Here is a 24,411-nt window from a genome sequence, read left to right as displayed (position 1 = left end):
TCGATTAGCAACTTCTCTCCATGAAGCAGGTGATCCATTTTAAATTGCCCTGGTGGAGGCTGGGTTTTTTGCTGCTACTGACTACTGCTCGGCCGTGTGACGTGAAGAAAGGGGTGTTAGCGGGAATGTTAAACCAGCAAGTGCATCGGCTATTCTGAGCTACTGAAACCTTTTAGAAACTGGACAATAATTTGCTGCTTTAGGAGATTTACAGTCAGCTGTTTTTAAAAAAAAATGATGATGAACATCTGTGCTCTTTCGGTGTAAGGATATCTGAACTCGTAAGCATGGAGCAGCTGGTGACGAGACTTGATTCTAATGGTTCCAGCAATAGTTAGTGTCAGCAAAGCAACTTAGTTACCTGACACCAAACCTGAATGTCTCCAGAAAAATTGTGCAACATTTAGTGTGGAACTAAGTAAATGAACATAAAATGCAGGCAGGTAAGATTTGAATATATGTAATTTGTCTTTAATAAGATATTGAATAGAATGGGATAGTTGGTTGCTTTACAATATGGTAAATACAAAGCAGAATGTACTAGTTCAAAATTATTATTTGGTTATTATGCTGTAAAGCCAGTTTAATGTACAATTGTTCTCGGGTGTAAAAATAAGCAATAATAATTCAGTTGGTGTGTTTTAATTTGGCAATGATAATTCAGAAAGAATTGAGAAAGGGGGAATCAACAAACAGGGTAAAGTAACAATGTCTTATTTTTTGTGGAAGAATTAATTTGCTATGGCCATTTTAAATAGCAGTTATTTTTGGGCAATTTATTTCAGCCACATTTTTTCAAAAATGAAATTAATGCATTAGAAAAATAATTAAGTCTACCTTCAGTATTCACTTTTCGCCCCATGCTGCTTCTCAGGCCTGTATGACAGTTACTGGTCTTTCTCGTAGATCTGCAGTTGTTAATAATTCATTGCAATTCTGTTAATTGCTAATGATTTTCAAGAAGTGCGTCTGTGTGAGAAGGTTAGGCAAAAAAACAAAGCCAGCGTTCAGAAAAAGGCATTACATTTACTTTGCTGCAATTAATTAATTCATTTAGATTTGCTTTTAGCAAAAAGCTCGATAAAAAAGCTACATTTTGAAGGTTAAGACCGCATTGCAAAGTCAGAACAACACGCAGAAAAACTGTCCACCCCCACCACCCCCCCTCTCCCCTCCCCAATAACAAACATTATACTTTAACCTATCTGTAATGATGTGATATTCCCTGGAAAAATAAAGTTTGTGTGAAGCTGTTGCGCATTTTTAAGCTGGAATGACCTGTTAGTCGAAGGTAAATGGAGATGGAAATTGTAAACCGTGCTTCATCTGATATGCTGCTTTGTTTAGCAGTGTGCCTTTTGCTCTTATTGCTCTCCCTTTTGTCAAACATACGTTTGTTTCTGGTCAGTGGCATGGTCACTGCAGACATAATCGTTAGTTCTTGTACTTCTGTGAGTGGCATTACTATTCTCACTGGCTCCATCTCGAAGTGCTTGGTTTATTATGCCAAATGCAAATCTGAGGAGCTCATGTCAGGAGATTGTATTGGTTTATTATTGCCACGTGCACGGGGAGCCAGTGAAACACCTTTGTTTCGCCTGCTTTCCAGGTAAATCATATCATATGCGAGTATAATCAAACCGTACAACAGGTAGTGCAAAAAGAGAAATGGAACAGACTGCAGAATATATTGTCAGCCACAGAGAGAGTGCAGATAGAAAGTGCAAGAGCTGCAATGTGTTAGATTGGCACTTTGGGAAAGCATCCTTAGCTCATGAGAGGCCCATTCAACCGGCTGATAACAGCGGGGAAGAAACTTCTTTAAACTGGCAGTGTGTGTTTTCAGGCTTTTGCATCTTCTGCCTGATGGTAGAGAGGAGAAAAAGGGAATGACCACAATAATAATAATAATAATAATAATAATATGCCTTTATTGTCATTCAAAATGAATTGAACGAAAATCATTTGCCACGCAGCCACAACAGTACAGAGTAAAAGACACAAGACACACAATTTAGGAGGGGTCATTGATTATATTTGCTGTTTTCCCGAGGCAGCATGAAGTGTAGGTAGAGTTATTATGGGGAGACAGGTTTGCATATTGGACTGGGTTGCATCCAGCACTCTCTGCAATTTCTTGCAGTCTAGGGCAGAATTCTTCCGAAACCAAGTTATAATGCGTATGATACTTTGGTGTTTCTGTAGAACTTGGTAAGAGTCATTGGAGACATGCAGAATTTTCTTCATCTTGTAAGGGAGTAGAGGGGTTGATGTGCTTACTTGGCCATTGCATTAATGTGGTCAGGCCAGGACAAATCGATGGTGCTATTTATGCTAGGAAGTTAAAGCTTTCAACCATCTCCTCTTCAGCACCCTTAATGCAGACTGGGGTGTGTATTCTACCCAGCTTCCAAAAGTGAATGACTAGCTCCTTTGTTTTGGTGTCTTTGAGGGAGAGGTTACTATCCTGATGCCATGTTACTGAGCTCTCTGGCTCATTATGGTAGTGTCATCTGCAAACGTGTAAATGGAGTTGGTGCAGAATTTGTCTGCATAGTCATGAGTCAAATGGAGTAAAGTCAGGGGCTGTGAATGCATCTTTGTTGGGCACCAATGTGGAAATTTATCATGGAGGATGTTTGACAATAGACAATAGGTGCAGGAGTAGGCCATTCAGCCCTTCGAACCAGCACCGCCATTCACTGTGATCATGGCTGATCATCCACAATCAGTATCCCGTTCCTGCCTTCTCCTCATATCCCTTGACTCTGCTATCTTTAAGAGCTCTATCTAACTCTCTCTTGATAGCATCCAGAGAATCGGTCTTCTGAGGCAGAGAGTTCCACAGATTCACAACTCTCTGGGTGAAAAAGTTTTTCCTCCTCTCCATTCTAAATGGTCTACCCCTTATTCTTAAACTGTGGCCCTAGTTACCTATTTTACTGATTGTGGTCTTTGGGTTAAAGGGTTGATGATCCAGTTGCAGGGTGGAGTGCTAAGTCATAGGTTCAGGAATTTTGAGATGAGTTTTGTTGGAATTTCGTCTGTCCATTTTCTCCACGGATGCTGCTGGACCCACTGAGTTCCTCCAGCACTTTGCTTTAAGCTCAAGATTGCAGTCTCTTGTGTCTAAAGAATTTTAGTATTTTGTCAAGAGCTGAAAGTCAAGCCTTTGTTCACAAGATAATGCCTGAAAAGTTCAGCATTTGTGAAGATCAAACAGGGTGAGCATTTCAGGTTACTGACGTTTCAGTCTTTGTTGCACACCCTGTACTACTTGTTACACAAAATAGCTTCTGAAACTCTGCCATGTCTGCTTCATTATTTCTTCCCCCTTGGTGCTGAATCAACTAAAAAAAGGTTATAGTAGGAAAGAAAACTGCAGATGCCGGTTTAAATCGAAGGTAGACGCAAAATGCTGGAGTAACTCAGCGGGTCAGGCAGCAGCTCTGGAGAGAAGGAATGGGTGACGCTTCGGGTTGAGACCCTTCTTCAGGTTATTTTGATCTTGCGTCATAAAATGAGAAGGGACTGATTGATGATCTTATTCTCAAGAGGTCTAAGGGGGTGTGTGATCTGGGCATGATAGAATTTTATATCAAGTCTGAAAGCAGTGCAAATCAATTCTAAAATGTGGTCTTAAATCTACACAAAGGAACATATTAGATTATGAGAAGAGAATTGGCAGTGATTGATTTGAACGATACACTAAAAGGCATTTAAAGAAATAACATACTAGTTGTAAGAAAAAGACGCAAAACCAAAAAAGGGTAAAGTGATTTACAGGGAAATTAAGTGCCAAATCAAAAGAAGAGCCTTTGGATGTTGCCAGAAATAGGAATGAACCGAGGATTTGGAAATCATTTAAGAATGACCATGAAATTGATAAGGAAGGCGAGATAGAACTAGAGGGTGGCACAATGGCTCAGCGGTAGAGCTGCTGCCTTACAGCACCAAAGACCCGGGTTCAAATCTGACTACAGGTCTGTACGGAGTTTGTTCTCCTTGTGATCATGTGGGGGTTTTTCTGGATGGTCCGCTTTCGTCCCACATTCCAAAGATATGTAGGTTTGTAGGTTAATTGGCTCCTGTAAATTATCCCTAGCGTGCAGGATAGAACTTGGGTGGCACAGCGGTAGAGTTGCTGCCTTACAGCGCTTGCAGCGCCGGAGACCTGGGTTCGATCGCGACTACAGATGCTGTCTGTACGGAGTTTGTACGTTCTCCCCGTGACCGCATGGGTTTTCTCCGAGATCTTCGGTTTCCTCCCACACTCCAAGACGTACAGGTATGTAGGTAAATTGGCTTGGTAAATGTAAAAATAGTCCCTTGTGTGTGTAGGATACTGTTAGTGTGCGGAGATCGCTGGTCAGCGCAGACTCGGTGGGCCGAAGGGCCTGTTTCCGCGCTGTATCTCTAAACTAAACTAACTAATGGACAGGTTGGTTGGTGCAGACTCAGTTGTCCGAAGGGCCTGTTTCCATGCTGTATTTCCAAAAAAAAGTAATGAATGACATAGAAAGATGGATTGCAGTGGATACTCTGGTTATCTTCCAAGGTTCTGTAGGTTCTGTGATTGTTCCCATAGGCTGGAGTGTACTAATTATGACTTTGCTATTAAAAAATAGGAGAGGGAAGAAAATGGGGAACTATAACCGGTTGGCTGCCATCAGTTATAGGAAATGTATGTAATCTAAAATGAAAGATGCGGTATTTGTGAAATGCCAAAAGACTGAGTGAATTTCACATTGAAAGGTGTGCTTGTATACGGATGATTGAAGGTCAGCATGCAGGCACATGATATATTATTCTTTGTTACAAAAGGGTTTGATAACTAGGGTAAGGAAGTCATTTAAATTATACAGATGGTGGTGGGACCATACCTGGAGTTGTGTGTACAAGTTGGGTTTCCATATCCAAGGAAGTATATACTTCCTGTAGAGGAAGATTTGTTAGGTTCTTTTTCCAGAGATGACGTTTGCCATATGAAGGGAGATTAAATTAACTTGAAGGTGTGTTCAAGTTTGGAAGAATGAGAGGAGATCTCAATCTCTTGCAGTGTAGAGGAAAATATTTGTTCCTGACTAAGTACTTAAGGATTGGGGGTGCGGTTTGCAAATATGGAATAGGTCATTTAGGATCAAGTTGAGATGAAATTGCTTCATCAAAATAATGGTGAACCTTTGGGATCCTCTACCATGCTCCACTATCAGTAGTAAAGAAAACAAACTCAATGCTAGCATTTATTTCAAGAGGGCTTGTATACAAAAACTGGGATGTAATGTTGAGGCTTTACAAGGCGCTGGTACGGCCACATTTGGAATATTGTGAGCAGTTTTGGTCACATATCTGAGGAAGGATGTGTTGGCTCGGGAGAGGGTCCAGAGGAGGTTTACAAGAATGATCCCAGGAATTAGGTTAGCCTATGATGAGCGTTTGTCGGCACTGGGCCTGTACTCGCTGGAGTTTAGAAGAATGAGGGGGGATCTCACTTTACCCTGACCTTTTCCTCTCACAATTAATTTAAAATGCATGCCACAAAAATTAAATCTAATTCCCCGTACATCTCTCTGCTTAAAAATGGACCAAAAATTGCCTTAGTTCCTCATGTAAAGCTTCATGAAGTCCAGTGGCAGAATATAAAGTTGTGCCTATATCCCAGCCCCGTTGCCAGGGAGTACATATGAAGAGCTGGGACTAGATTGGATCTCTATTTTTACCTATACCTTAATCTATCATAAATGTTCTCCTCCACAGCAAATTAGTAAATGTTAGTATTTTTTGTCTTTGTAATTGTTAGAATCTATTTATAAACAGATGAGCTTCATAAATATTTCTGAATCTTCCTGAATGCCAGAGACTTTCTATGTTTTGTACAGCATTACCTATCAGTTAAGCCACAGGGTATGATTTAGCTACCCATCAGCAGTTTCATGCTCAGCATTTTTCCACGCCCCTTATGTTATGAGATTTACATGGAAAAAGAAAATAAATTTCATGCACACATCATAAATGGTGCAGAGACAGCTTAGAATGAAACCGAGAGAACCCTTGAATGTTTGTTGAATCTATTTGAAACATTTCTAACCAAAGTAGAGCTGAACACAATAAAACAGTAGGATATTAAACTATAATTAACTAAAGAAAAGAATATAGTACAATGGAGATGACCAACCACCTTACTCCTCTAATCAAAATCATCTTGAATATCTTGTCCATTTTTGATGGCGAATAAGTAACAATATTTAAGCAGTGGTTCCAAACCAAAGAAGAGCCAAGAGGCCAATTGTATCCGCTGTTCCAGGTTCCTATATATCGGCGAGACCAAGCGCAGGCTCGGTGATCATTTTGCTGAACACCTCCGCTCAGTCCGCCTAAACCTACCTGATCAACACTCCCTCCCCCAATCCCACACGGACCTTTCTGTCCTGGGCCTCCTCCATTGTCAGAGTGAGGCCCAGCTCAAATGGGAGGAACAGCACCTCGTATTTCGCTTGGACAGTTTACAACCCAGCGGTAGGAACATTAACCCCTCTAACATCAAGTAACCCTTGCTTTCCCTCTCTCACTATCCCTCCACCTTCCCAGTTCTCCGACCAGTCTGACTGTCTCCGATTTCATTTTATCTCTGTTTGCATTGTTGTTACTTGCTCCCAGCTAACAATTATCTATTCTACATTTTCCTTGATCTCCATCCCATTTGTCCTGGTTTCAGACCTTACAATTTCTTATCTATGTATCTCCCTCTCCCCTGACATCAGTCTGAAGAAGAGTCTTGACCCGAAACATCACCCATTCCTTCTATCCAGAGATGCTGCCTGTCCCACTGAGTTACTCCAGCATTTTGTATCTTATTAAGAGGCCTATGTGCAGCATCAGAAGAAGGAATTTTGTGAAAAGGTGGGAGAAACTTGGTGTAAATGGTCTAAGAAGGTGATAATGGTGATCTTCCAAGACATTTAACGTCTTCAAAACCCTGTGTAAGGGTTGAACCAGGAAGAATAGATATAAACTATGTTAGGGAAGAGATTGAAAGATTCTTAGTTTAGTTTACTTTAGAGATACAGGCCCTTCGGCCCACCGAGTCCACGCTGACCAGCGATCCCCATACTCTAGCATTATCCTGCACACTCGGGACAATTTACAATCTTTTCTGAAGCCAATCAGCCTACAAGGTTGTGCATCTTTGGAGTGTGGGAGGAAACCTGAGCACCCGGGGAAAACCCACACAGTCACGGGGAGAATGTACAAACTCCATATAGACAGCACCCGTAGTCAGGATTGAATGCCGGTCTCTGCCACTGTAAGGCAGCAACTCTACTACTGTGCCCCTTGTTAGCTGAAGGTTAATCATTAGTTGAAATATATATCCACATAGAGTAATAGAGCCAAAAACAATTGGATCCCACAAGAGTGGTGCTGGGATCGATTTGGTTAGATGATTAAATGGGTTAAATTTCCTTTGTGGTTACTGTTCAGCGCACTCATTTCATATTTTTACTGTCCATTCATCTTCATAACAGAAAATCCTTCTCCATTTTCAACTGGCTCAATTTTGTACTATTCCTTTGTGTGTTTATGAGATGTTTCTCATTATGCTATTTATCACCCTTCGTGTTGTCCATTAGCCTTTCTCGCCTCCTTAATGTTTCCCTTGGATATTTTCCTTCATTCCGTTATGTACTTTTTGCCTGCTGTGTTATTTACCACTTCAGACTCCCCAACCCTCTTCTCCCTAGGAGACTGTTCACATCTAAGTCTGAAAAAAAAGCCATAATATGCTCTCTACTTTCAGTCCTTCAATCAAAGTACAAACCATGTTGCAAAAAGCTCCATAAAATTATTAGAGAGGGCATATGTTTTACAAGAACATGTGGGCTGCTCTCAGTAAACCTATAACTTTGTAAGTGGACATTCATTATTTATAACAGATGGAGTAGTTAGAATGTGTAGGCTGCCACTGGATAGATTATTTGAGCTGATAACATTGAATGCATTTAGGGGAAAGCTAAAGAAATGCAAGGGATAAAAATAGGATACATTGATGTGGTTAGATGTAATAGACCAGGAGGAAGCCAAAGTGACTGATGTAAGCAATTTCTGTATTGAAAGCTCTGTGCAATTCTATATACTGTACGATCTTTTGGCCACTGCCAAATTAGGTTCACATATATTTAGTTATTTTGCCTAATCGTTTCTCACTTTCTGAATATCTTCCAGGTTCATTCGTATTTGCAAAAGAATAAACATGAGAGATTATAAAAATAAAATATAAAAATAAATATAATTGTACAAATATCTTCTGGAACTAACAGCACAATAGACAATAGACAATAGGTGCAGGAGTAGGCCATTCGGCCCTTCGAGCCAGCACCGCCATTTAATGTGATCATGGCTGATCATTCTCAATCAGTACCCCGTTCCTGCTTTCTCCCCATACCCCATGACTCCGCTATCCTTAAGAGCTCTATCTAGCTCTCTCTTGAATGTATTCAGAGAATTGGCCTCCACTGCCCTCTGAGGCAGAGAATTCCACAGATTCACAACTCTCTGACTAAAAAAGTTTTTCCTAATTTCTGTTGTAAATGGCCTACCCCTTATTCTTAAACTGTGGCTCCTGGTTCTGGAATCCCCCAACATTGGGAACATGCTTCCTGCCTCTAACGTGTCCAACCCCTTAATAATCTTATACGTTTCGATAAGATCCCCTCTCATCCTTCTAAATTCCAGAGTATACAAGCCTAGTCGCTCCAGTCTTTCAACATATGACAGTCCCGCCATTCCGGGAATTAACCTAGTAAACCTACGCTGCACGCCCTCAATAGCAAGAATATCCTTCCTCAAATTTGGAGACCAAAACTGCACACAGTACTCCAGGGTAGAGGGAATGAGACATGGTGTTCTCTAGGGGAAAAAAATAAAAAAATAAAATAAAAAAATAAAATAATAAAGTGGATGAGCTTGAGGCTCAGTTAGACATTGGCAAGTATGATGTTGTGGGAATCACTGAGACATGGCTACAAGAGGACCAGGGCTGGGAGCTGAATATTCAGGGGTACACAACGTACAGAAAAAACAGGCAGGTGGGGAGAGGGGGCGGGGTAGCTCTGTTGATAAGGAATGATATTCACTCCCTTGCAAGGAGTGACATAGAATCAGGAGATGTAGAATCAGTATGGATAGAGATGAGGAATTGTAAGGGTAAAAAGACCCTAATGGGAGTCATCTACAGGCCCCCAAACAGTAGCCTCGACATAGGGTGCAAGTTGAATCAGGAGCTAAAATTGGCATGTCGCAAATGTAATGCTACGGTGGTCATGGGAGATTTCAACATGCAGGTAGACTGGGAAAATCAGGTTGGTAATGGACCCCAGGAAAGAGAGTTTGTGGAGTGCCTCCGAGATGGATTCTTAGAACAGCTTGTACTGGAGCCTACCAGGGAGAAGGCAATTCTGGATTTAGTGTTATGTAATGAACCTGACCTGATAAGGGGACTTGAGGTAAATGAGCCATTAGGAGGCAGTGACCACAATATGCTAAGTTTTACTCTACAAATTGAGAGGGAGAAGGGAAAATCGGAGGTGTCAGTATTACAGTATAGCAAAGGGGATTACAGAGGCATGAGGCAGGAGCTGGCCAAAATTGACTGGAAGGAGGCCCTAGCAGGGAAGACTGTGGAACAGCAATGGCAGGTATTCCTGGGAATAATGCAGAAGTTGCAGGATCAATTTATCCCAAAGAGGAGGAAAGATTCTAAGAGGAGTAAGAGGCACCCGTGGCTGACAATGGAAGTCAAGGACAGCATAAAAATAAAAGTCAATAGTCAGCAGTCAATAGTCGTTTATTTGTCACATACACATAAATGTGTAGTGAAATGAAACATTACCCGCAGTTGAAACACTAAGACCAATAAGAATAATCAATAAAAATGCAATAACACATACAATCATACACTAACACCAAACAAAAGAAACATCCATCACAGTGAGTCTCCTCCAGTCCCTTCTCACTGTGATGGAAGGCCAGAATGTCTTTTCTCTTCCCTGCCGTCTTTTCCCGCGGTTAAGCTGTTGAACTTGCCACGTCGGGGCGGTCGGGGCTCCCAACATTGGAGCGCCGCGCCGGATGGTGAAAGGTCCGCGGCCTATTTCAGGCCGCGCCGGACGGTGAAAGGTCCGTGGCGGGCCGACCCAAGCCCCGCGATTCGGGGCGGGCGAACACGCTGCCTCTGCCGCTGCCGGTGCTCCCGATGTCGGCCCCCACCCAGGGGCCTGCGGGCTTCCGACGTCCACGTGGCCCGCGCCGGAGCCTCCGGAGACGAGTCGCAGCCGCTCCTGCAGCATCCGCAGGCAGCCAGCGCCGCAGGTGGTGAGTCCGGGCCGTGGGCTCTGCGAACCAGAGCCCCAGGTGGTCCCAGGTGCATGGCCGGTGGTAGGCCGCAGCGGGAACGGAGACACGACACAGAAACAAAGGTCGCGTCTCCGTTCGGGAGAGAGAATTTTTTACAGTTCCCGTTCCCTCCCACCCCCTCCCCCAAACATAACATACAAACACTACACCATATTAAAACTACAATTCATACAAAAACAACAAACAACAAACAACACAAAAGACAGATGGACTGCAGGCAAGCCGCAGCTGCGACGGCAGCGCTGGCTCCTCCGGAGAAGAAGTATAACATAGCAAAGAAGGGTGGGAAGCCAGAGGATTGGGACTCTTTTAAAGAGCAACAGAAGATAACTAAAAAGGCAATACGGGGAGAAAAGATGAGGTACGAGGGTAAACTAGCCAATAATATAAAGGAGGATAATAAAAGCATCAAAGGGGCAACAGTGAGTAAGTTGGGCCTAAAATTGTCGCGCTATCGTGTACCATTTTGGCTGTAGTTCAGGAACAAACAAACAAACGTTTTAGTATATAGATGAAGTATTGAAGTAGATTTTCCAAATCTATGCATTTTTGCAGGTGGCTACTCACTTTGCATTATAACTGGTTAACTTCATACAGTAATAGAATCGCAGTCACACATCTCAGAAATTGGCCCTCTGGCCCGCAAATCCATATCGGAGTTTTTGTCCATCTACCCAATTCAAGAGTCCTGAGTGTTTAATTGCCATATGTTCCAAAACAGAACAAAGACATTCTTACTTGCTGCATCATTACAAGTCTGTAAACACAGTTCTTTATAATTAGATAACTTAATAAAAACACACAAAAAAAGTTAAATTTTAAAAATTCCAATTTTAGCACAAAACAAAAGTCCAAAGTCCCCAGTGCAACCAAGACAGTTCCAAGTTTAGTTGATGTTTGTGGTGTTTAATGACCTGTTTGTTATCGGGAAGAAGCTGTTCCTGAACCTAGAGGTCACAGTTTTTAGACTCCTATACCTTCCATCCAATGGCAGGAGTGAAATGAGAGTATGCCCAGGGTGGTGGTGTAGGTCCTTGATGATGCTGGCTGTTTTTTTGAGGCTGCCCTTCCTATAGATCCCTTCGATAGTGGGGAAGTCAGGAATGGGCAGTGTCCACTATTTCATGTAATCTTCATTCCTGGACTTTCGAGTCGCTGAACCAGGCCATGATGAAACCAGTCAATATGTTCTCTACCATACTCCTGTTTAGTTTAGTTTTTGTTTAGATTAGTTTAGTTTATTGTTGTTTCATGTACTAAGGTAAAGTGAAAAGCTTTTGTTTGCGTGCTATCCAGTCAATGTTCAGGAGAGTATTCGTAAACATACCAAATCTCCTCAATTTTCTAAGAAAGTAGAGGCATTGGTGAATTTCCTCAGCTGTCTAAGATGGTAAAGGCGCTGCTTTGCCTTACCCACCAGTGCGGCAATGTGCGTTGCCCATGTCAGATCCTCTTTGATGTGGACTCCCAAGTATATAAAACTGCTCACCCTATCTATCCACAGTAGACCCATTTATCTCCAGTGGTGTGTACGTCCTCGGATGTTGAGCCCTTCTAAAGTCCACAATCAGCTCCTTAGTTTTTTTGGCATTCAAGAGGAGGCTATTGTCCTGACACCAGAGTGCCAGATTAGCCACCTCCTCCCAGTAGGCCTTCTCATCGTTGTCGTAGATCCGGCCCACCACCACAGTGTCATCAGCAAACTTGATGATGGAGTTTCAGCTGAACCTGGCCACACAGTCATGTGTGTACAGGGTATTTATTCACAAAATGCTGGAGTAACTCAGCAGGTCAGGCAGCATCTCGGGAGAGAAGGAATGGGTGACGTTTCGGGTCGAGACCCTTCTTCAGAGAGACCCTTCAGTCTGAAGAAGGGTCTCGACCCAAAACGTCACCCATTCCTTCTCTCCCGAGATGCTGCCTGATCTGCTGAGTTACTCCAGCATTTTGTGAATAAATACCTTTGATTTGTACCAGCATCTGCAGTTATTTTCTTATACTACATGTGTGTACAGGGGGTACAGTAGGGGGCAAAGGACGCAACCCTGGGGGGATCCTATGTTCAGGGTGAGGGGGGCTAGATGTGTGTTCCCCCATCCTGACCACTTGGGGCCTGGCGGTGAGAAAGTCCAGGACCCAGGCACACAGAGGGGTGCTAAGCCCCAGTTCCAGCAGCTTCTCAGCCAGTCTGCTGGGGACTATTGTGTTGAAAGCTGAACTAAAATCAATGAACAGCATCCTCACATAGCCCCCCTGGCTGTCCAGATGAGAGAGAGAGCGGTGTGCAGAACCTGGGAGACCGCATCATCCATGGACCTGTTCGGACGGTATGTGAACTGTAGTGGGTCCATGTTGCGAGGAAGGAGGGCACAGATGTGCTTCTTGATTAGTCTCTCGAAGCATTTCATGACAACCGAGGTGAGGCCCACCGGTCAGTAACCATTTAAACACGCTGGAGAGGCATTCTTTGGCACCGGTACAATAATGGATCTTTTGAAGCATGCAGGGACTTTAGTACTCGCCCAGATAACAGCTCCAACTCGCCCAGATAACAACAACAGCTCCATGGTCTTACTGACATTGAGAGCTTCATCACAAGTTCCTTTTAAAATCTCCTGCCTTTCACCATACAATCAGATGATCGATCTCCCTCCAATATTCTGACTCATCATTACTCATAATTTGTTCAACAATAGTGAAGTCGTTGGTGAATTTAAAGATGGAGTTGGAACCGTGTCCGGCTTCGCAGCCATGCTATAGAGGGAGCAGAGCAGGGGACTGAGCACACGACTTTGAGGTGCGCCTGTGCTGATGGTTATCAAGGAGGAATTGATTTTGCCAATTTGTACCGATTGTGGTCTGTTGATGAGGAAGTCGAGCATCCAGTTGCAAAAGAATGTGCAGAGACTCAATTCTCTGAGAGTAACAAGTTTGAGGGGATATTGGGGTTGACTTCAAGTTGTGGTCAATGAACAACAACCTGGCAAATGTGCTTCTATTGTGCAAGTGGACCAGTGCATAATGGAGAGCCAGCGAGGTTGATCTAATATGGCAGTGGGCCAATTGTAGTGGGTCCAGGTTCTTGCTACGGTAGGACTTGATATCTGCCATAACTAATCTCTCAAAGCACTTCATCACCACAGACGTTAGTGCCGCATGGGGACAGTATCCCTCTATGCCTTGCCTATTTAATTATCTGTCCAAATGCCTCTCAAAGATTGTCAATGGATCAGATTCCACTATCTCCTTTGACAGCAAGTTCCAGATATCTGTGCAAAAAAAAAAGCTTCATCGCGAGTTCCTTTTAAAATCTCCTGCCTTTCTCCTTAAAACAATGTTCTTTTGTTTTTGACAGCCATACTATGGAACATGTATGGGCCTATATACAGTATGCCTCATAATTTCATGTTCCTCTCTCAGGAGAGGCATACTGTGTATAGGCTCATACATATTCCCCCACCCCCCAATTCAGCCTTCTTTGCTCTACGAAAAAGAAACCCAGCCTGCCCATCCTCTCCCCATAATGGATTGGGTGAATCATTATCAGAACTGATTTTCCAGTTGTTGTGTCAACACCTCTTTTGCCACAGAGCTATATTTTGCAAAAGGTCTTCTTTAAAATAAATTGTATAGCTAAGCCCTGCACTTATCTGTGCTATGATCAATGAAGAAGCTTATCGAATTTAGCTAAAATGTACCCTCTTCGTCCATTCTCATCAATGAATAGCCACTAAAGGGTTGAAGGTTATCATAAGGTTATGAGTTGATATTTCATTTCCCCAGCAATAGCCAATTTAACTTCAGTTTATTGAAATACTATATCTGTTAGGGTGGAATCAGCAGAGACGATGGATTGAAGAGGGATTGATTCTTGGCAAGGTGTCCAGTAGGTCACTAGAGATGACAAAGACCAAGATCTGAATATATCATTAAAAAACTATATTTTGCTTATTATTTTCAGTCCAAGATTTTATCATAAACACAGAAATAATGGGCATTAAACAAAAAGTTAATACAAAGTGTACTAACACTATCGATGTAGGTAAATAAATCCAATTGTTTGATTATTATCTTTTTGAACCTCTGAGATGATTTTGAATGCAGAAAACCCCTTCTGCCAAACTTTTCACAGGAAGAATTTTACTACCTTTACGGAACTAAGTTGAATTCTGTTTTCATATTTGGATTTCAGAATGAGTGAAACACCACTTGTTTCCTAATAGTGCACCCTCTGAATTTCCCAAATTATGGCCTGGAAACGCTGGCTGCTTACTCCTGGGCCAAGGAGTTTGGTCCATCATAGCCTCTGGTGCAATCTTCTACTGAGAGCCCAGCTCCAATCACTTTGTTATGCCCCAGCGCAGTACTGGGTTCACATCATGGTCCTGTTTCCACCAATCTTTCCGCCACCACGCACAAGAAGCACAAGAGTGCAAAACACAATCGTGTGCAGATGCCGAGAAATGTGCTCAGTTCCAGCTGAACAATTTCTAATCTTGTGATGTTGACTCGATAAGAAGAACACAGTACCGGGGTGGTACAAAGGACCAACTTTAGAACGGAGATGAGGAAAAACTTTTTCAGTCAGAGAGTTGTGAATCTGTGGAATTCTCTGCCTCAGAAGGCAGTGGAGGCCAGTTCTCTGAATGCATTCAAGAGAGAGCTAGATAGAGCTCTTAAGGATAGCGGAGTCAGGGGGTATGGAGAGAAGGCAGGAACGGGGTACTGATTGAGAATGATCAGCCATGATCACATTGAATGGTGGTGCTGGCTCGAAGGGCCGAATGGCCTACTCCTGCACCTATTGTCTATTGTCTATTGTCTCAGTGTGAACAGCCAGATTGAACAAACCCACTGATAACCATAGACCCACTGAGGCCACGCATCAGGTGTTCACAAATAGAACACACAAAAATATGTTTTCTTGAAATGTTACATTTAAAAAGCACATCGCCACGTTAAAATGATCAAATCAATTAAAATTAACAAATAAATGACAAAAGCACAACTAGTTGTTTTTCTCCAAATGTCTTCCATCCAATTAAATAGGAATTACTATATGGATAGAATTTCAGAGGCATATTTCCCAGCCTGTAATGAAGATCAAATCAACTCCAGATGCTGGAAATCTGAAAGGAAAACAGAAAGTGTGGGGTACAATCAAAAGGCCAGGAAGCATCTGTGGGAAGATAAGAATTAATGTTTCAGATCGAAGACCCGTTGTCAGATTTCCAGCCATTTTACTGCAAAGTGTGCAGAGGATTGCATGTTTTGAACATCTGGGCTCCACGAAGCAGGACAGCAGCAGCTGGCACCACTGGAGACTGGACAAGACATGCAACACTGATGCAGACTGATGCCATTGTTGGAAACTGGGACTTGTATTGGAATATGCAGATAAGGGCCGGCATTAACACTGTTGCCAGGGCAGAAGAGTTGTTCAATTGATCCGAGTAACAATCTGGAGGAGAATGCAGCTCTGATGTTTTTCTGACTTTTTAAAGCACACTGGCATAACGGTAGTGCTGCTGCCTCACAGTGTCAGAGACCTGGGTTTGATCCTGACCATGAGTGCTGTCTGTGCGAATTTCGCATGTTCTCCCTGGGACCGTTTCAAGGTCAGTTTATTTTCACGTGTACCAATTAAGGTACAGTGAAATTCGATTTACCATACAGCCATACTAAAACAAAAAAAGCAACAAGACACACAACTACATAAAAGTTAACATAAACATCCACCACAGTGGATTCCTCGATGTGATGGAAGGCAATAAAGTCCAATCTTCTTCCCTCTTTATTCTCCTGTGGTTGGGGCAGTCGAACCATCCGCAGTCGGGGCGATCGAAGCTCCTGCGGCTTGGAGCTCCCAAAGTCAGTCTCTAACTAGGGACTGCGAACTCCACAATGGAAAGTCCTGCAGGCTCCCATGGTTGGAGCTTCCGAAGTCGGTCTCCAGCAAAGGTCACCAACTCCTCGATGTTAGGACGCAGTGCGGACGGAAATACGTTATGGGAAAAAATTGCATCTCCATCGAGGTAAGAGATTTAAAAAAGTTTCCGACAACCCCCACCCCTACATAAAACAAGCTAAACAACACCAAAACATACATTTAACACATACTATCAAACAACAAAGAAGGAAGGGGCAGACAGACTAGGCGAGACAGCCATTGCTGACGCCACCTGATGGAATTAGTGTCCAGGTGGGTTTTCTCCAGGTGCTCTGGTTTTCTCCCACATCCCAAAGATGTGCACGTTTGTAGGTTAATTGGCTTCTGTAAATTGCCCCGAGTGTGTAGGATGGTAAAATGAGGTAACATAGAATTAGTGTAGAGGTGATTGTTGATCGGCATGGTGTCGGTGGGCCTCGGGGCCTCGGGGCCTGTTTCCCTGCTGTATCTCTAAACTATACAATGGAGCAAAATGAAACTGAGAACATAAAAAATAGAATCAAGACTAGTTATTTGACCCCAAGTGCCTACTCCAGTATTTAAGAGTTTTATGACTGTTCTTGTGCTTTGGTTCCAGTTTTTCCACAAATCACCATGCCTATTAGTGTCCAAAGTTAGAGTCATAGAATCATACAGCATAAATGATCTGTGGGATGAAAATGAACATAGTTAATTTCACATTCCCTTATGTCACACTCCATCTAGAATATCTCTGCTACCATATATATACAAGTAAAAATGTTGTATTGCAGTCTACCAGGGTCAGCGGGTTCATTGGGTATTAGTCTCCTTAATTTCCTACTTCTTTTCTCTTGAGTGCATTAAGTACATCATTCCTCACTCCCATCCTATTTCTGTTACATTTATTTTATCCTCCCAGTGGAAATATTTATTTAATGCCTGTGAAAGTTATTTTTTCCCCTCCAACAGTAAGAGCGTACCAATGTGATAACTCAGTCTCCTCATACACAAGCTGCCAAACTATGATCATTTCCCTCCCACAAATCATTCATGGGTTCCTGCATTTGATCATTTGCATTTTATTTCATCTTCTTAAATATTAATTAGTTCTAAAATATATATATCCAGTTCTTTTTGATGTTAATTATGGGAACATCAACAGGGCATTTATTCTACATATCTACCATAGCATGTGATTAAAAATTTAGTGAAGCTTATTAAATCTGCATGTCAGCTCCTCTTAATGTGGATGGCTAAATTATAATTATTTGTTCATTAAAACTGAAGTTGTTCAAAAATGCACAAAGCTTGGCTTAATCAAATTGATTAATTTAAACAATTCTATAGTCACATATTTTCCCAAACAATATATTACTTAAAATGAGTAAGAGGGATCAATTGTTATAAATGTACTCACCTGTTTATGTCGGAAAATAACTGCAGATGCTGGTACAAATCGAAGGTATCAAAAAATGCTGGAGTAACTCAGCAGGTCAGGCAGCATCTAGAAGAGAGGGAATGGGTGATGTTTCGGGTCGAGACCCTTCTTCACCCATTCCCTCTCTCCTAGATGCCGCTTCACCTGTTTATGTGTTCTATCTATTTCAGCCACTGTATTACTTTGCATGGTTGATCTGATTTCCAGGGGACCACTCTAGTAAATAATCTTGCATTTACACATGAACTTTGATAGGTTAAAAATATTGGTCACAATTTATGCTCAACTGAGTTGCTGGTTTGTTACAAGCAAGATATCTCTTTAACCCAGAACTCCACAACTTAAAAATTAAGATATATTTATGGAAATAATATTCAAACTTCTGTTTATGTCTTCACAAACAATATGTTGTGCTCAGATCAGTGTATTTTCTCCTGCTTGCATCTCTTTTACCACAAACAACTTAACTTTTGGTTCTATTAGTTGCCTTTTCAATTGCCTCTGACACCTCACAACGCATCTATAGCAGTGATATCAGTCATCTGATATGTCTGCTGAATAAGTATGGCCATTATATAGCAGACACAAATGATAACACGGCAGTGATACAATGTGTTCCTCCATAGTTGTGCTTTCTCTGAGCTATAGTGAGAGATTGGGTCAAAGGCTAATATTTCAATGGCCACTTTGGTAATTACATAGGTTTGTAATCATTTACTTAGTTAAAGCTTCAGCTGGCACTGCTGTTCATGCCGCTCTGCACCAAGGTGGGAGACCCACAAGATGTATCTTGTGGTGATGGTGGAGGCAGATACGATAGTGGTATTTATTAGGCTTTAAATAGGCACTTGGATGTGCAGACATTGGAGAGATAAGGATCGTGTGCAGGAAGAGTAGATTAGTTTATCTTGGCATCATGCTCAGCACAGATAATGTGGGCCAAAGGACCTGTTCTATCTTGTATGTTCTCTCAACGAATGAGACCCTTGGAAATTCATTCATGGCTGTGGTGTAAGAATGATATGGGGGAATGGGTTGTGAAGACACTTCTAAGGAAAATTGGCTCTAATGGGTATACCTGGTGCCTCATTCCATTGTAATTTACAATTGAATGGTTACTATCGAATAGTGGAAGATTTCTTGGAGTTTTGCGGAGCCTTGTGTCTTGTCCTGAGATGGATCTCCTGTTGTTTCATTGGCAGCGTGACATATCTCATTAATGCCATATTTATGTTTAGGTTTATTATTATAGCACCATGTTACAGTGAAAAGCTTTGTTTTGCATGCTTTCCAATCAGATAACACTACCAAAATACAGTCAAATTAAACTCAAGTACGATAAGTAGAGCAAAGGAGAAGGTACAGAGTGAAGAATATAAGGAATGGTTTTGCCCTAATATCTCAGAAGACATCTTCATGATCTGAGCAGCTTCTGACCATGTGAGTTTTGAATGATGATCCTGCATAGTTATCAACCTGTGTAAGAAAGATCTAATGGTCAAATTGGCATCTGTGAATCTCTGTCACACTTGACTGTTAATTGATCACAGAACCTCTGCAAATTAGAAGAAACACCCCATTTCAGTCCGAAAGCTAAGGTTGCTATGGAGACACTTCCAGCATCCGTGAATAAATGTGACAATTGCCACAATTAAGATCACGGCTGCCTCGTCATCATTTAGGGAAGCTCACTGAAATCAGGACTGAACTTAACATCAGTGTGTGGTGTCTTTTCTCTTTCCACTACAAAAAGTGAAAATATTTCACAAAGGCAGGAAGGTACAGGGAAATACTGTTAAATTAACAACGGAGGCACAATGGCGCAGCGGTAGACAACGCCAGAGACCCGGGTTCGATCCGGCCTATGGACTCTGCGTGTGCAGAGTGTGGATGTTCTCCCTGTGACCGCAAGGGTTTTCTCCAGGTGCTTCAGTTTCCTCCCACATTCCAAAGGACTTGCAGGTTTGTAGATTAATTGGCTTCTGTAAATTGCCCCTAGTGTGTAGGATGCAAAAGTGGGATAACATAGAATTAGTGTATGGGTGATCGATGGTCAGCGTGGACTAGGGTTGCCACCGTTGTCCCGTATTAGGCCCGGACAGCTCTGTGGGCCCGGACACTGTATGTCTGGACACTGTAGACCCAGACACTGTAGCCTGGGGCCCACTGTAGTCCAGGACAGTGTAGGCCCAGGCGTCGCATAACGGAGGTTGCATAGCAACCCGTCTCCCGGTCCGGGCGGCCGCCATTGGTGGAGTAGGAGCACGTGGCCGCTGGCTGGGTGAGATCACGTGGGGCGTGGGGTGGTGTCACCTTGTCCCTTATTTGGGAGTGAGGAAGTTGGCAACCCTAGCGTGGACTTGGTGGGCCGAAGGGCCTGTTTCCACACTGTATCTCTAAACAAAGCTAAACTGAAACTAAACATCAATTTTGCCAGGTAATTTGAGTCATACAGCACAGAAATAGGCCCTTCGGCCTAACTTGTCCATGTCGACCAAGATGCCCCATTTACGTTATCCCTCAACTTTCCTATCCATGTACCTGTCCAAGTTTCTTTTAAATCTTGTTTTTGTTGACTTGTTTGGAGGCAAAAGCACAAGATGGGAATAGTCCAGGAGAGTGTTTAAACCAATAACAATATTTTTTTTATTGACACTTAAATAACATCTGCTGCAAAGATACTCTAGTTGTCTCTGTGTTGTTAAATGACAACAGGCAGTTGCATTGTTTTGATTGTAAGAAGGGGAAGGGTACTCCATTTGAGGGGAAGATAAAAGTTAACTATCAAGGTTTCAGTGATCATCTGTCTATATATTAAAACTGGGGTCAGCAGTTCTGATGGTTCTGTTATTAAGGCCAAATAAGAATATTCATCAAAATTGTAACTGCTAACTTCAGAAAGCACTCTCATAGCGTCATACAGCACGGAAACCTGACCATTTGGCCCATCTTTCAACACTTGGCCTCTAGCCTTCCAGGCCTTGGTGAATGCACACGCTGGGGACAATTTACAATTTTACCGAAGCCAATTAACGTACAAACCTGTATGTCTTTGGAGTGTGGGAGGAAAGCAAAGCACTCAGAGAAAACCCACACAGGTCCCGGGGAGAGCGTACAAACTCCATACACGCAGCGCCCCTAGTCAGGATCGAACCCTGGTCTCTGGCGCTGCAAGACAGCGACTCTACCACTGCACCTCCGTGCCACCTCTATTAAATACTTTCAATAACTCTCTTCTACCACTCTTGGGTGATGTACTCTACATACACGTGACAATGAACTAAACAATGCAACACTCTTCAAGAGTGTTTTACTGCCCGCTCTCTCCCCACCACCGTCATTCCACTGCCCTCTACTGAGCTGCACACTGCCCACCAACCATCACCACAAACGCTATAATCAAAATCAGTTATAAAGAGGGCCCAAATAATGAGGGTAGACTGTATCTCTAAACCAAATTATCAGATTTCATAATAGTGCATTAACAGCACCACCTGCTGGTATCCTTCATTCAAGCAGAAATCAGTTGATGTACCTTAGACTAAGAGCACTTAGACACAAAGTGCTGGAGTAACTCAGCCGGACAGGCAGCGTCTTGGGAGAAAAAGGACGGGTGATGTTTTGGGTCGGGACCCTTCTTCCTGCTGCTTGCCGGTAGACAATGAACCTCTGGAACATTACTGAATTAGTTACATGGGCCAAGATGTTCAATCACTGTTTAGATTAGCACAATGCAAATGGAGCTTGATCAGATCGGAAAGTAAATGCTTTAACAATGGTCTATGTGTCAATGCTCATCATTCTGGAAACCCAACTATGCAGTTGATAGCAGGAAAATGTGAGGACATGTTTTTGATAGTTGACAGATATCTAATGTTGTCATTCTTCATGTGGCACAATTGAAATGTGTTAGTGTTATTTTGAACAACATCAGTCATTGGCTGTTAGTACATAATATTTTTGTGACCATATTTTCAGAATGTTTTGCAGTTGCACTGTTCACTTTCAATCTTGACTGATGCAATTTGCTGTAAAGCAACTCTGAACACCGATTACTTAATCTGAAATTCACATTGGGAGGTCAGGAGTGGATTGGAGTTAAAGTTCCTGGCTGATGGTTTTTCATCATTCTGCGGGTTTGTAGGTTAATTGGCCCCGAGTTGCAGGGATTAGGAAAGTGTGATCGCATAAAAATAGTGTGAATGGGTGATGGGTGGTTGGCGTGGACTCGGTGGGTGGAAGGGTTTGTTCCCATTGCTGCATCTCTAAGCTAACTTAACTGATCTGGGCATTGTGTAGTACACCCAATCAGAGTTTTGTATGTTTTCCATGCCTGCTGCATCCTCCATAATCAATGGGAGAGCAGAGAAAATATGTAGGAAGCAACTGCAGATGCTAGTTTACACTGAAGATAGATGCAAAATGCTGGAGTAACAGCGTGTTGGGCAGTATCTCTGGAGAAAAGGAATAGGTGACTTTTCAGATCAGGGTATTGACCCGAAACATCACCTATTCCTTTTCTCCAGAGATGCTACCCGACCCACTGAGTTCCTCCAGTATTTTTGGAGAGCAGAGCCCTAGTGAAGTTGGTCTGGCACCGATGATCATGAGTACAGCCTCTCTTATTAGGAAATGTTGCCTCATGAAAACATGCTTATCGAGTCATAGAGTCGGAGTGATACAGCATGGAAACAGCCCCTTCGGCCCAACTTGCCCGCACTGGCCAACAATGTCCCAGCTACACTAGTCTCACTTGCCTGCACTTGGTCCATATCCCTCCAAACCTGTCCTATCCATGTACCTGTCTAACTGTTTCTTAAACGGTGGGATAGTCCCAGCCTCAACTACCTCCTCTGGCAGCTTGTTCCATACACCCACTACCCTTTGAGTGAAAAAGTTACCCCTCAGATTCCTATTAAATCTTTTCCCCTTCACCTTGAACCTATGTCCTATGGTCCTCGATTCCCCTACTCTGGACAAGAGATTCTGTGCATCTACCCAATCTTTTTCTCTCATGATTTTGTACACCTCTGTAAGATCCCCCCTCATCCTCCTGCGCTCCATGGAATGTAGACCCAGCCTACTCAACCTCTCCCTATAGCACACGCCCTCTAGTCCTGGCAACATCCTCGTAAATCTTTTCTGAACCCTTTCAAGCTTGACAATATCTTTCCTATAACATGGTGCCCAGAACTAAATGCGCTCACCAACGTCTTATACAACTGCAACATGACCTCCCAACTTCTATACTCAATTCTCTGACTGATGATGGCCAAAGTGCCAAAAGTCTTTTTGACCACCTCATCTACCTGCGACTCGACCTTCAAGGAACCATGCACCTGTACCTCTAGATCTCTCTGCTGTACAACACTAGCCAGAGGCCTACCATTTACTGTGTAGGTCCTGCCCTTGTTCGACGTCCCAAAATGCAATACCTCACACTTCTCCGTATTAAATTCCATCCAATCGATCCAGATCCTGATGCAATCTTTTTCACAACCATCTTCACTACCTGCAAAACCACTCACTTTTGCATCATCAGCAAACTTGCCAATATTGCCCTGTAAGTTCTCATCCAAATCATTGATGTAGATAACAAACAGTAACGGGCTGAAACAGTAACAGTTATGGTGTTTCATTTGCAAATCATGATACACACCAGCATGAATCACTGTCGGTTAAAGTCGCTTTAAGGAGGAAATGAATTTCTAGCCTGAATATTTTTTGTAATTAGAGAAGATCATTTCACACAATGATTGCCAAAAAAAGCTCAAGGCATCATTGACTTTGTGAGTCAGCGTGCTGTAAGAGAATTATAAATGCCTGGATCTGGGCATTTAGGAAAAATAACTTAACGGGGGCAGATATCATTGATGAAAAGAAAAACGTAGTTTATAGGGAGATCATATTCTATATTTTATATTTTTATCAGTAAATGTAAATTTAAAAAACTGCAAATGCTGGAAATCTGAAATGAAAACAGAAAATGCTGGATGGCACAATGGTACAGCTGGTTGAGCTGTGGTCTCACAGTGCTGGATACAATTCTATGTCAGGTCTTGTTTGTGTGGAGTTTGCATGTTCATTCTGTGATTTCATGGGTTTCCTCCTGCATTCCAAATATGTGCATGTTGAAAGATTAATTGGTTACTGTAAATTTCTCCTATTGTGGAGGCAAAAGGGTCAAGTGAGTGGTAGAATCAGAAGGGAGTTGACGTGAATATGGGAAGAAATAAAATGGGATTAATGTGGGATTGTAAATGGTTGGTTGATGGTTTGCACAGACCTTGGGAAGGTTGTTTGATTTATTTTTTAATGTTAAATGCCATTGTAACTGATTAAATAAGAACAGAATAGGCTGAGGCAAGATAAAAGGATTTCTGTATGAAACAGTATCTGAATTATCTCCAAATGCAAAATGTAGACTGGGCGGCACGGACTTGGAGGGCCGAAAAGGCCTGTTTCAGGCTGTATATATATGATATGATATGATATGATAGACCCGAGGAGGAGAGGTGCATGTGAGCCTTTTGGGCCTTTGGAGTGTGGGAGGAAACTGAAGATCTCGGCGAAAACCCAGGGAGAACGTACAAATTCTGTACAGACAACAACAGTAGTTGACATTGAACCCTGGTCCCCGGAAGAGTAAGGC

At 42.5% G+C, this 24,411-nt stretch overlaps 1 protein-coding gene across 2 annotated transcripts in view; it reads left to right on the top strand.

The window, feature by feature from the left end:
* Positions 1–244: 244 nt before the first annotated feature.
* The window catches only part of cracd (capping protein inhibiting regulator of actin dynamics), a 79,698-nt gene continuing 55,531 nt past the window's right edge, over positions 245–24,411 (top strand). For both annotated transcript variants that reach the window (XM_078398353.1, XM_078398336.1), the window contains exon 1: positions 245–443. In XM_078398353.1, coding sequence (XP_078254479.1) covers positions 434–443 — 10 coding nt within the window. In that variant the 5' untranslated portion in view covers positions 245–433. The remainder of the gene's footprint in view (positions 444–24,411) is intronic.

This window comes from Rhinoraja longicauda, chromosome 1 (assembly GCF_053455715.1).
Source record: "Rhinoraja longicauda isolate Sanriku21f chromosome 1, sRhiLon1.1, whole genome shotgun sequence".
NCBI lineage: Eukaryota > Metazoa > Chordata > Chondrichthyes > Rajiformes > Arhynchobatidae > Rhinoraja > Rhinoraja longicauda.
Note: the sequence above shows the minus strand (reverse complement) of the source record. Positions and strands in the feature narration are given on the sequence as shown.